Source organism: Callospermophilus lateralis, chromosome 2 (assembly GCF_048772815.1).
Source record: "Callospermophilus lateralis isolate mCalLat2 chromosome 2, mCalLat2.hap1, whole genome shotgun sequence".
NCBI classification, from domain to species: Eukaryota; Metazoa; Chordata; class Mammalia; order Rodentia; family Sciuridae; genus Callospermophilus; species Callospermophilus lateralis.
Genome location: NC_135306.1, coordinates 31,482,631 through 31,497,140, shown reverse-complemented (window position 1 = coordinate 31,497,140; position 14,510 = coordinate 31,482,631). Strand labels below are relative to the sequence as shown.

Below are 14,510 nucleotides of genomic sequence, written 5' to 3'. Positions count from 1 at the left end.
TTTAAATACTCTTATAAGGAACTCACTATTTTCCTACATAACTGATATACTTCCAGAAGTTTTTAAAAAACCACAAGAGACTACCAGCCAGATAATTTTCATTAATGAAATATGTTAATCATAAAATAAGATCTTAAGGTCCTAGTGGACTAAGGAGAGAAAAAAAACATTTTTCACCTTTTGTGGGTATGAAGAAAAGAACTAGGTAGTTTTAATTTAATGCTTAAATCTAGTTAATTCTGACTTCACAATTAAGTTTATGTCATACCCATTTTCTGGCTTGAATCCCTATATCAATTGTAACATTTATTATTATATGGGATCATTACCTGTATTAACTTGGAAGTCACTGTGATTTCTTTTTTCATTGTGACTTTTGAATCCTGTGCCTAATGTTAATTATTAGGTGTTTTGTTTTTGCTTTTTCTCAGACAGTCCCTGAGAATGGTCTGAGAAGAACCCCAATCCTCTAATTTTACAGATTAGCAATTTGTGTAGAAGTCACCTAATTTACCACATTATGGTAATTCTAGGACTAAGACTGTAGTTATTTTTAATCTTAGTTGAATATTTCTTGTGAACCACAATATACTCACTTGAAAATGTTGAGACAGATTTCAGAAAAATTTTCTGCAAGCTTGTGCTCTTTAGATGGTGGTAGGGCCAGTTAGTGTTGCTGCCGCTCTCACCATGGCTGGATCTGGGCTGCACACATCCTGTTGGGAGATGTGGTCCCTGGGATCCTCTTTAATGCCAGAGTTTGAGCCACAGGCAGCTTGGAGGCAGCAGATCAGACTTTCTTGGGAAGCTTTGCTAATTTGCAGCACCTGGACAATGTTCCTCATGAACACCTGACAGCATGTCATGACATCACTTCACTGTGGTGACATGGACTCAGCCCTGCATTTTTATTTTATTTTATTTTTTTAATACATGACAGCAGAATATATTACAATTCTTATTACACATATAGAGCACAATTTTTTATATCTTTGTATAAAGTATGTTCATGCCAGTTCATGTCTTTATACATGTACTTAGGTTTTTTTTACATTACAATTCTTATTACACCTATATACCACAGTTTTTCATATCTCTGTTTGTATATAAAGTAGATTGACACCCAATTCGTGTCTTCATACATGTACTTTGGATAATGATGTCCATCACATTCTACCATCCTTGCTAATCCCCTGCCTCCTCTTTTTCCCTCCTCCCTCCCCTCTTCCCTATCTAGAATTCATCTATTCCTCCCTTGTTCCTCCTCCCTACCCCACTATGAGTCAGCCTCCTTATATCAGAGAAAACATTGGGCATTGTTTTTTGGGGATTGGCTAACTTGACTTAGCATTATCTTCTCCAACTCCACCCATTTACCTGCAAATGCCATGATTTTATTCTCTTTTATTGCTGAGTAAAATTCCATTGTGTATATGTGCCACAATTTTTAATCCATTCATCCACTGAAGGGCATCTAGGTTGGCTCCACAGTTAAGCTATTGTGAATTGTCTCAGCCTTGAATTATACATAGGAAAAGCATATGGATCCCAGTCTTTCAATGATTCAGGACAACCACAAGTGCCTAGTGTCTCTGTTCTTGGCTCTTGGACCTAGTGGGCCTGTGGACAATATGTCCCTGCCCATGCAGATGTGTCTCTGGATATTCAGCTATGATGATGTCCCAAGGACCCTGCACCCATCACTCCTCCTTCATCAGACATGGGCAGCATCCCCTGGAAAACAGTGATTCCAGAGTACAAGTATCAGCACCTCATTAGGAAGGAGGAAAGAGCTGGACACGGTGGTGCATGCCTGTAATTCCAGCAACTCAGGAGGCTGAGGCAGGAGGATGGAGTTCAAAGCCAGCCTCAGTAACAGTGAGGTGATACGCAACTCAGTGAAACCCTGTCTCTAAATAAAATTCAAAATAGAGTTTGGGATTTGGCTTAGTGGCTTAGTGTCCTGAGTTCAATCCCCAGTACCCACCCCCTCAAAAATAAAAAAGGAGGAGAAAGAGGAAAGAAACCAGCCCCCACGACCCTTTCAAGGGTCACTGACAATATGGACAAAGTTAAGGCTAAAGCTACTCATGTCATCATAAATTCTCTAATCATAAAAATACCCAGGAGAGCTTTCAACATTTTGAGCAAAAGGCAAGACCAAGAGTTGCTGGCTATACATCTCATAAGGGCCTTACTACCAACAAGACCAAGTACCTCTGAGGAGCAGAAGCACACCACAAACTAAAGCTGCAGAATGGAGAGAGAACAAAAGAAAAGCAACCTGCATCAGCCCAGTCTGCCCCTAGCAGCACCTCTCACTCTTCCCCTAAGCAGAGGCCCAAAGGCTGGTTGACTTATGGTTCCTCTATAGCCTTACTTGGTCCAAATCCTACCACCATGGATCGTGGAAGTTGAGATAAGGACAGAAGTTCATCAGATAAACCGAGCCATTTTGAACCAAGTTCCCTTCAGAAATATAATTCTGGAGGTTTTGTCATCCAGGACTACAAAGAAACCAAGAAGTCCTCTCCCATGGAGCTGATCCATGCCCAGACCACCCAAATAGCTGAATATCCAACAACCTTCAAGCTGCCCAAGATGGATGTCCCAGTGATAGAAGAAAAACTGCTGTGGACCCATAGTCTCAAACTGTGTAACTCGAATATGCTCATACCCACTGGCTACTAGAATGCATTCTATCATGGGTCTCTAGATGGAGGGCTTCTTGTCCTTTACTCCTTTTTTACCTTAGCTTGGACATAGGAATGGTATATTTAAAAAAAAAAAAAAAAAAAACTTAAACTGAGGCTAGAGACGGAGACATAATTAATTCTGAGAGACATCAATACACAGCTTGTCCTTGTATGGAAGAAACCATTTTCAGCTGTTTTAAAGTCAAACTAAAAAAAAATCTCAGCAGTAATATTTGGAGGTCTTCATTTCCTTTTTTTTTTTTTTTTGTATCATTTATCCCAGACCAGGACTTTGATCATACTTACTAAGTCAATAATGTTTATGCTATTCCAAAACCTAGGCTTCTTTTTATCACCCATCAACATGAGCATTGAATGGTGCAGAAGTGTCCACTGACAAGTTTGGGTGACATTGGCCTTAACTCTGCTAGTGCTGCGCTCCAGCCTTGTTAGTTAGAGGGAACTAAGACTGATTTGAGGTCTGGGTACAGGAAACAGCCAGATTTGGCAGGGACTGCTCTTTCTAGTCTGAAACTGGAGTCTCCTTGCTTTTTATCCAACCTAATTTAACATCGATTTGGTTGGAAACTTCCTAAAGGGAGAAAGCTAAGTGTATTGATTTGATATTGATAAATGGATATTCAGTTTGTGTGTGTGTGTGTGTGTGTGGTGATGGGGATTGAACTTAGGGCCTTGCACATGCCACATGCCAGGCAGGTGCTCTACCACTGAGGTATACCCGCAGTTCCAGAATGCTAAAGGTTCTTAGAGTAAAGAAGATGGTAAATACAGTTAGATTATACACTTGAAGTTCGTGTGAAATTAGCATCACCTTATTTCAATTTCTTTGTTCAGGTCAGCTTCAAACTGTTTTGGAGAGGAGATGTTTTTTTACCAAAACGAGCACACACACACACACACACACACACACACACATACATACATATCCCAAAAAAAGAAAGAAAAGAAAAGATAATTTCCTGCACGAATTCATTGTCTGAATCATTGTTATAGGTTGCTCCGGTTGTTGAAAAGACTATGAACAGATCAGAGGACTTACTCTTTACTGGTTCCTCATCAGCATTACAAGTTCATGCTGCTGCAGTGAATGGAGATAAGGGTGCTCTTCAGAGGCTCATCATAGGTAAGCAATCCCTTTAAATTCAGAAACTTTAAAAACAATTTTTTTGTCCTAAGGGAGTTGGTTAATCTTAGCTTTAATTTGCAATGTACTGATGCATTTTGATGTAAATATATTATTTATGGAAACATATTATTTATATTTTATTCCAGGACTTGGTTAAAAAGAAATTAAATTCTGAAACTTAAAAATATAGATTAGGATTAAGTGAAAAGTATTCAAGAAATTTTCATGTATTTGGTAGAGAGTCTAGATACTCTTAAAAAGTAATAGTATGTAGGTGTTATTAGAGTCAAGAAAATATATATGTAATTAGAAAGGGGATTAATTCATCTTTATAAAAAATCTATAATGAGACAGTGGAGAATGATCTTTTAAGAATTAATGTGCAGGGCTGGGGATGTGGCTCAAGCGGTAGCGCACTCGCCTGGCATGCGTGCGGCCCGGGTTCGATCCTCAGCACCACATACAAACAAAGATGTTGTGTCTGCCGAGAACTAAAAAAATAAATAAATATTAAAATTCTCTCTCTCCCTCTCTGTCTCTCTCTCACTCTCTCTTTAAAAAAAAAAAAAAGATTTAATGTGCAGTATACACAAAGTTAATTCTGACTTGACAAAGTGCTAATGTTTGTAAGTAAACTTTAATTATTTAAAATTGATTCAATGTTATCCCTCTCATCTATTTGGATAGATATATAGAAATGTTGAAATTCTAGAAAGAGAGAACAAAGTGAAAGATGGACAGGCAGTATTTAAAGACAGTGTAGCTAAGAATTTTCCAGAATTATAAAAATCATAAATTTACAAGTCCCAAGAATAGATGAAATAGATTTTTGGTACTCTTTGTAGGTATCAGTGTCTGATGATATCATGACTGACAGCTTGTTATGCAAAATCAAGTCCAAACTACTTGAACTTCCCTACTCGTTCCTTCAGAATTTGTTTTCATTATACATTTCCACTTTCTTCAGTAGTTTATACAGGTGTATACTAACTTCTGGCGAGGCTGGCAGTTACTTCTACTCTCTAGTGTGCCATAAATTTTGTCTTTTCTCTACACAATCTACCTCTTCTCCTCTTTTCTTTTTTCTACCAACTTACCTTCTTTTTTTACTAAGCAAACTGATAATGGCCTTTAAAAACGGAACTATTTACCTCATACTCTATGAAGATTTCTCTTCCTCTACTGAGACATCATCCCTGATTTACCTCAACTACCTACATTCACAGCCCCTCCCTGAATTTGACATCTTCCACAACCTCCAAATCACTCATTTGAATGTTTCACCATTCATCCAAAACACTTTTACTTCAAGTCATCTACTAATGAGAACAGTAGTTTCTCATCCTCACTGAGACTTCCGGTCCATTATCATCTCTAGTATTGACCACTGGCTTCTGTCTGTACCTTTCTTCCTATTCAGTCCTGATTCTGTGGTCTGTTATTAAAATCCTCTTGGAAAAAATTCTCTTTTTTACTTCCTTTTGCTCTCTCAATTCTGGATAGAACTAATCCATCTATTCCTGGCAACCCCAAAGCAGTTGAACCTGGCTGGAAGATTCATAACATGCCAAATTTATGATTCTCTACTTCAAATAAGCACTCAACACTTATTGCTCATAATGCCCCAAATTCATGATTCCCCAATTCAAATAAGTATTCAGAACTTAATGCTCATCATGCTACATTTCTCCATAGCAAACATTCGGTACCTTCTCACTCTGCTGAAGCTTATGACTGCCAGTTTCCTTTCTCTTCATTCTCAGATAATACCTTTTGCTTCCTAAAAGAAAATGAAGACATTGAGTAGGAATCCTTATTGTCTACAAATAGTGCTACATCCAATATCCTCTTCTTACTTCCTGCTAAAATAGAATAAATTTCCCTCTTTCATTCAAAGGCCAGTTTTTCCACACAAGCTCTGTATTCTGTCCCCTTCTATTTTCTCACAAAATTTGCTCTATTTTTTTAAACTTCTGATTACGGTAGTTTCAATTTTTCCCCCTTTCTTCTATTCTAAATTCTTCATGTCAACATTTTAAGCATGCTCTATTGTCTCTTCCATTTAATAATCTCTTTCCTATTCCTATATCCCACTTTAAGTATTGCCATCTCTTTCAACTTTTCCTCACAACTGTTATTAGTACACATCTACACTGCCACACAGTGACTTAAAGAAGTCAGAAGGATAATATTTCATTCTCATAATAGTTCAAAAGTACATGGGCATTCTAGGGTACATATATAACACTGTTTCACAGAATCAACCAGGGATGCTGCTGGGCGTGGCTCTGCCATTCTCAACATCTATGTAACTTCCATGTCTGGATTCAAGGCAAATCTTCTCTTTGTAGTTAAAACCCAGATTGCAGGAAGAGAGAAAGAGAGAAATTTGTCATTAAGAAGGTGGGCCAGAGTTAGACACAGTCACACCTAGGACAGAAGAAACTTAAAAATGTCTTTTCCTAGATGGTGTCATTTCCAACCAAAACTGAGGGTGCACAGTTCCTAAAATGAAGAATTAGAGAATGGATGGAGGGCAATTATCATTATCTGCTGCCAAAACCAAGCTTCTTAGGCCATCTGCATTCAGTGTCCCTAATTCTTCAATCTACTCTTTTATTAAAAGAAAACAAAACATATAGTGCTATTTTAGATATATACACATAGATAAAAATTAAATACATGAATATAAAGCAAACACCCATGTAACCACCACTGTGAAGAAATCTCCATTGTCAGTACCTCCAAAAGTCCCTAATGCATTCTCTCCTCCCCTCTAGAGTAACTTACTATCTTCATTAATTTTTTTCTTCTTTCCCCTCCCTTCTTCCTCCCACCTCTCTTTTTCTCTCTCTCTTTTGCTGGGAATCAAACTCAGAGTCTTACATATGTTAAGCATGTGTTCTGCCACTGAGCTGTATCCCTACCCTTTATCTTGACTTTTATAGTAATCATTATATTTTTGTTTTACCACTTGTAAGTATACACCCTTAAATGCTAGAATTTTGTTTTGCCTTTTTTGAGTTATTTTTCCCAAATGTTCCATTTCTACTTGAACTGAAAAAAAGGTGTATACAGTGATATCATTTTTGTGCTCAAAACTCTTTAATTGCTTCCCATTATGCTTATAATGAAATTTAAAAAGCTATATGTACCTCTTTTCCTCTCCAACCTCACTTTTCACCACTCTCTTCTGAGAAATTTGCTTTCTTTCAGTTTCTCAAACCTGCCATCTCATGGCTTTCACTTGACATGCTGTTTTCCTGGTCTCTGTCTAACTCTTAGTTACCCTACAGGTCTCTATTCTATGGTCACTTCTTCAAAGAAATCTGCTCCAATCTCAGTAAAATCTGTTCATGATGTTCTCTCTTGACACTCTGTAGTTTTCCTTCATAGAAATTGTCTCAGATTATATAACTGTACATTTACGTGTATGGCTATTTTAATGCCTTTTCTTTTTACAGGCTTGTAGCCTTCATGAGAGTATACTGGGTCTGTTTAATGCACCACTCTATCCACAAAATACAGCAAAGTACTTGACATATCAAAGGCACATGAAATATATTTGTTGAAGAATTGAATAAATAGTATAATCATTTTTAAGTATCTTTCCTCCCTGGTTGTCTGTAATTATCTTGAGGGCCAGGACTGAAAGAGCATTGAGTTGAATTAAATTGAATTCAGAGGCAGCTTGGCACTAAATTCCATGGGGGGAAAATTTTTTTTAATGAGACTGCCTCAAGAAAAAGAACCATATAGAATGAATTCTTCATTATTTTAATGAAAAATATAACCTTCAAAGAAAACAAAACGTGCAGATTAAAAATACTTTAACCAGCTCAGTCATACAAATTAATTAATGTGTTTCATTATAAAACTTGAAACTTTCCTATAATTTTATATCCCCAAAGAGAAAAATTCTTAAAAACCAAAATGCAATTATAATGTGAAGCCAGTATTGAGTTTATAAATTTATCGATAGATTGATTCCCTGTGTTTTCTGTCATCCTGTCTAAGGCACTTCTGATTCATTACTGATTGAGGAAACACTGCTGCTTATCTTCTAAGGACTGTTCCATTATGTCTTCTGTGTACATACAGTCACACTTTTGCTCTGTGGAATTTCCCAGCACTTTTGTATTTGCACTAAAATGGTAACTAAAATTGCAATATATTTTAAACATCCTCTTATGTAGTACATGTTTGATGATCTCTAAATATGTGCTATTTCTCTTTTCTAAACTAGACATATAGTACTACAGATGAATTTTTGTTTTTTTGAATCTTTGTTCACCAACTGCTCAGTGAATTCATTCACTTTAGCATTTTCTGTTTTCCTTTCTCTGTTTCCATGGAGAAGTATGTCAGTGATGTGTTTGACTCCATGGAAACAGATGACTGTCTCTTCTACATACACAACTAATTAAATCGAACACTCTCTGTGCTGCCCATTGTCCTGGAGGAGGACTGAACAGGCCTTCTCTGAATGAGACATCATTTCAGGAGCAATTCTTAGCGCTTAACCTAAAACAATTTAGTAAAAAAGAAAGTAAAAAAGCACTAAATGCTGCAAAGATTAATACTGTTTTCTCTGTGTAAAACAAATGAAGTAATTTATAAATATGCAAGTGTATAATGATTGACTTTGTTTGCAGTATTACAGTGACTAGATGGTACCATTCTGATTCTACTGCCACTTTTCTTGCATTGTCCAATGTTGTGAGCAAGCATAATCTCTGAGTCATTTCCTCTCCTTATTTTTAACATCTCCCAACATAGTAGTTAGATCTGGCAAGGAGCCTCATAAGTGGCAAAGTAGAGGCACTATTTCAGGTTACTTCTTTCTTTACGTCAACTCTTATCTTAAACGTTAGGGCCATTAAATGTGTTATAAATGCTTGCTTATACATATGCATTTATAAAAGTATAGTCGGCTCTCTTTGCAAATTCAACCACAAATTTAAGTTTCAAATTTCAAGATTGAAAATTTTAAAAAAAATTTTGTTGTTGTTGTAGTCAAACACAATACCTTTATTTTATTTATTTATTTTTATGTGGTGCTGAGGATCGACCCAGCGCCTCACATGTGCTAGGCAAGCACTCTACCACTGAGCCACAACCCCAGCCCCAAGATTGAAAATATTTTTAAAACTTGTTCTGACCAGGCACAGCGGTGCATGCCTGTAATCCCAGTGGCTGGGGAGGCTGAGGCAAGCAGATCATAAGTGCAAAGCCAGGAACTAGGCAACTCAGTGAGACCCTGTCTCTAAATAAAATACAAAATAGGGCTGGTTATGAGGCTCAGTGGTCAAGTGCCTGTCAGTGCAATCCTCAGTACCACCCCCCAAAAAATCCTTCTGTACTGGAAATAGTAAATATTGACTTCCCTAAACAATATAACAGCTATTTATATATATTTACATTGTAGTAGGTATTATAAGTAATCTAGAGATAACTTAAGGTATAAAGGAAAACTAAGAAAGTTATATGAAATATGATGCCATTTTATATAAGAGACTAGAGCAACTATAAATTTTGTTATCTGTGGGGGTCCCCCATGTATACTGAGGGACACTGTACTGTAATATATGTATTAATGCTAATAATAGTAATAAAAATAGCCAATATTCATTTTTAGTTTATGTATCAGTCACTGAATTAAGTGTTCTGCAAAATGTTAATTCATTTAATGGTGAAACAAAGAGTGTAGGGGTACTCTTATTTCCTTTTTTATATAGACGAGAAAACTGAGGTGTAAGAGAGATTAATTTGTCTAATAAGTAGCAGCACTGAGATTAAAGTCTGGAAGTCTCATTTCAGAGCCAATGAATTTAACTACTAATCTGTGGAACTCCAGTGTATGTGTACACATTTTCTGTACTTATATGTACTTTCAGATCTATGAATAAATAGAAAGCAAGAAGGACAAGAAAGAAAGAACTGATTAGGCCTGAGCCTTGACTGATGAACTGAATCTAAATTGGATTTTTCTAAACTTTTTTTCTTGTACTATGGGCTACTTTGACAATGTGGTGAAGTTGATAGACCTTTTCTCAGAAAAAAAAAATTATGATCTTAAATTGTAAAAACTAGTTATAAAGTTTTACTATAATTTTAAAAATCAGTTATATTAAAATATAGTTGTCAAATATTTTAAAATCGTGACATAGCAATGTATCTACCATAATTTTTAGTAACACATTAAATAGCAAGATCTAATGGCATATCTAACAAATATAATTTTGAAATAACCATGAATGCAAATTATATTTTAAGATACTTGCAATAATTATAATGAGAAAATAAGTAAAAATATTTTGTAAAATATCAAGTACCCTCAAAATTCAGTACATCCCATGTTGTTGTTCTTATTATTATCATTTTAAGTGTCAGGACTCTGAGACCCAAGAGGTTAAAAACATTTATTTGTACAGCATATTGGCAGAGTTGAGTCTCAAACCAAGTTATTTGGTGATAAATTCTATGTTCTTTCCATCGTTCCAATGTTGTCTCTCCTTAACAATAAGCGTATATTTTTAAAATGACAATAAATGCTTTCCTGACATTCTGACAATATGAAAAATGTGAGGTAAGAAGTAGGTGAAGGCAGATGAAATAAATACATCTTTGGTATCATGTGTCATTTTAGAACAAGTAAACAGGATGTCAGTAGAGAATGCCCTATTTATTTATGTTGGGCAATGTGGTAATATAGTTATTCTGTAGATTGACACAACTGCCACTTCTAGTGATTGTCATTTCCTTTAACTAATAGAACTGGAGCTCTGTTTCCTGCATATACCAGCCATTATTCAAATTCTTCTGCTTCAGCTAGCCTTGGAATAACTGTATGCTGTTGGACAGTGGCTTCCCAGCATGGTTCCAGCTCAGCTTTCTGAGCTGTGTTCAGAAAGAGCATATGCAAAATGCCAGCCCCAGTTAAGCAAGCACCCATTCATTGGTCATGGATTAGAGACCATCTCCACAGTTGCCAGAATAATTAAAACCACACAGCACACTCAACAGCTATTTTCTATATTAACTGTTCCTGACAAGAATGCTTTTTTTTTTTAACCAGGACTTGAACCCAGGGGTGCTTAACCACTGAGTCAATCCCCAGCCCATTATTATTATTATTATTTATTTTGAAACAGGTTCTCACTAAGTTGCTGAGGCTGGCTTTGAACTTGCATTCCTCCTGCCTCAGCCTCCCAAGCACCACTGTGCCCTGCTACAATGCAAATTTTTAATGCACTCCAATCCAGTAAACATTAATTTTATCTTAAGTCCTACATTTGTATAATAAGTTGCAGTTACTATTCATATCCAAGCAATAAATCATTTTATTTGACCTTCAAAATAAGTTATGATGTAGACTTGATAGGTATGAGTTGAATGTTATAATTGAATAAGGTAAGGAAAGGGATTAGGGGAAGTAAATAAATGCATAGACCTCTCTGTTACTTTTTTTTTGGCCAGGAAGCCCTGAATCTGATGATATCACATTACTTAGAAACTATCTGAGAAGCCACCATCTCTTCCCCCTTCTTACCCCGAAGCTACCCAAGACAGGACCCAAGTGAGGCTGATTGTTGCTTTTTCTAATAATGAATAAGGGATATATACTTTCAATTTCCTCAAATAGACAAAATTTGCCTTACAGGCACAACATGTTGGATGGTAGTGACATGACCCAATTAGATCTTCTCTTTTGGGAAATATAAATATCAATTACACACAAACAAAGTCTGTCAGGAATTGGAGAGAAGACTTGAAATTTCCCTGAATCTTACAGCAGATTTGGGAAGAGTTCTCTATCCTAGGATAGAGAATTACCTATCCCATGATTCTGACTTCACTTTGACCCTGAGGAGCACAAGCAATTACGATTATGTGATGATTGCCTCCATTTCTTTGCATTTATTCTTGTGACTACAATTCCTAAATCCGCTCTCTTACTAGAGCTTAAAAGGAGGAATCCCACCTTAAGGGAACTTGTAAAATTAATTACTGTCGTCTTGCTAATACCCGTAACTTATCTTTGCTTAACATTAACAAATAAGACACTGGTAGGATGGCCCTTTACTCATGTTGAAAGTCAACCAGAGACTGGACTTTATTTTAGCTTTTTCTTTATAAGTATCACTTTGACTCCAGAAAGGCTCGATTAAAGGAAGATTAAAGGAAGATTCTATAACTATACCACATTTTAAGTTGGTAAATATGGGTTTAAATGAGAACCTATCTATAAATGCAGTGATAGGATCTTTGGAACCTTCTGGACTAGATATAGGAGGCCCTTCAGAGAATACCCAGCAGTACCACTTAGAAGCCTTATGTACAGAGGTTTCTATTTTAGATATGTTGAATCAAATGCAAAACTTGCCTTCCATCTTTACAACCAAGTTTCTGAAAAATACCACCTGCCTCCTGCGGAAGTTATACACAACCTGAATATATTTGTAAGGCTCTTCCAGTTTCAAGAGCAATGACCTTTCTTGTTATATTAACAATATGCATGGAAACATATTAGTTATCTAAGAGACTGTTAAGTCTTTCTGGGACCCAATATATCCAAGATTACTTCAACCGTGATTTGGAAATAACTGGCTTCCCTCCTGCTCAATACATACGTGTAGTTACTCTCAGCTATATAAGTACCTGATCGTTCTCTGTAGCAACTTTTTTTTCACTTGAAGTGCCTGGAATCAAAATAGAAGAAACATCAGTGTAGTAGAGGAAGGGAATTGAGGGGGAAAGAGGAGAGATGGAATAAGGCAAGAACAGTGGAATGAATCTGACCTACCTTTCCTATATATATGTGAATATACCACAGTGAATCTCGCCATTATGTATATCCACAAGGCAATATTTTTTAAAAAAACTATAATAACAGAAAAATAAGTATAGTAGAGGGATGGGAATGGGAGAGAACAGGAAAGGAAAAGGGAAAGTATTGGGAATTGATTTAGAGCAAGTAATATTCCATGCTGTTATAATTATGTCAAAATGAAGCCTAATGTTATGTATAACTAAAAAGAATCAATAAAAATATAGAAAAAATAAAGTACATGCAAGAAGTTTGGCATCTTTTGTTGTTTATTGTTAAGTGAAGTTTATTGAGATGTAATTCAGTAAATTTCCCCCTGTTTTAGTATACAGTTATTTAATTTTGACAAACTGGTCTCCCGCTATAGTTTCACTTTTCAAGAATGCCTTATAAATGAATCATGCAAGTGTACCCATTGAAACTGATTTCTTTCACTTGGCATAAAGTGTTTGAGATTTTTCCATGTTTGGAGAGTCAGTGGTTCATTCCTTTTATTGTTTATTATTCCATTGTATGGATGTACTATAGTTTGTTTTCTAATTTTCTAGTTGAAGAACAATTGAGATGTTTCCCGTTTTTAGCAACTAAGATGAAACTACCATAAATATCTACTTCCAGGTTTTCATGTGAACATAGGCTTTCATGTTTTTGTTTCTGCTGAGTAAATAATGAAGCAAGAGATTATTAGGCCACGTGATAAGTGTGTAATAAAATACGGACAATTTTGATAATAGTTATACCATTTTGTGTTTCTACCAGTAATGTCTGAGAGTTCTAGTACTTCTATATTCTCATCAGCATGTGATATTGTCAAGTTTGCTTCTGTTTTGTTTTCATTTTAGCCATTATAATAGATGTGTAATGGTATCACAGTGTGGATTGAATTTACATTTTCCTGTGTATTCATGATGCTGTGTGCCTTTTCATATGCTTATTTGGTGAAATGTCTATTCAAGCCTTTTGCCCATCTTTTAATTTCATTATCTGCCTTTTTATTATTCAGTTGTAGGAGATCTTTACTCTGGAATGAAGGCATTATCAGATATGTGTTTTGCAAATATTTTCTCCCAGTTTGTGGCTTGTCCTTTTATTTTCTAACAGTGTTTTTCAAATATAAATGTGTTTTAATTAGGATAAAAATCCAATCTATTAATTTATTTGTGGATTTTTCTTTGGTATCATCTCTAAGAAATCTTTGCCCAACTCAAGGCCACAAAGATTTTCACTTTGGTTTTCTTCTAAAAGTTTTACATCATTGTAGGTTTTATGTTTAAATTTGTGATTCATTTTAACATAGTTTTATAAATTGTTCAATTACAGACTGAATATTTATGCTTCCCCTAAAATTCATATATTGAAATTCTAACCCCCAGTGTGACGCTCTTAGAAGGTTGAACTTTTGGAAGGAAATTTAGGTCCAAATGGTGGGACTCTTATGAATGTGATTAGTCCCAGAAACTCTCTCTTTTCCCATGGTGTAAGGATATAACAGGAAATTGTGAGTCTGCAACCCAGAAGAAGGATCTCACCAGAACCTGACGGTGCTGGCACTCTAATCTCAGATTTTCAGCCTCAACTATGTACAGTAAATTTCTGTTGTTTTTAAGCTACCCAGGCTACAGTACTTTGTTATAGCAGTCCAAACTGAGTAGGACAGGTGCAAAGTATAGTTTGGGTTGGTTTTGGTTTTTGCTTATGAATGTTAGATTTTTCCAGCTTCATTTGTTTAAAAAGATTATTTGTCTTTGCAGCTCTGTCAAAAATAATTGATCATATATATATATGTGGGTTTGTTTCTGTACTCTCAAATCTATTATATTGAACTGCATGTCTGTTC

The 14,510-nt window shown here is 35.8% G+C and overlaps 1 protein-coding gene and 1 pseudogene across 7 annotated transcripts in view; both read left to right on the top strand.

The window, feature by feature from the left end:
- Nucleotides 1–14,510, top strand: part of Invs (inversin) — a 169,056-nt gene that overhangs the window by 2,214 nt on the left and 152,332 nt on the right. For all 7 annotated transcript variants that reach the window (XR_013090362.2, XR_013090361.2, XM_076845754.2 and 4 more), the window contains exon 2: nt 3,711–3,840. Coding sequence is in view for 5 of the 7 variants with exons in the window: in XM_076845754.2 (XP_076701869.2) it covers nt 3,735–3,840 (106 nt within the window). In the remaining 2 variants the exon portion in view is untranslated. The remainder of the gene's footprint in view (nt 1–3,710; nt 3,841–14,510) is intronic.
- Nucleotides 1,608–2,691, top strand: LOC143390817 (putative monooxygenase p33MONOX; annotated as a pseudogene).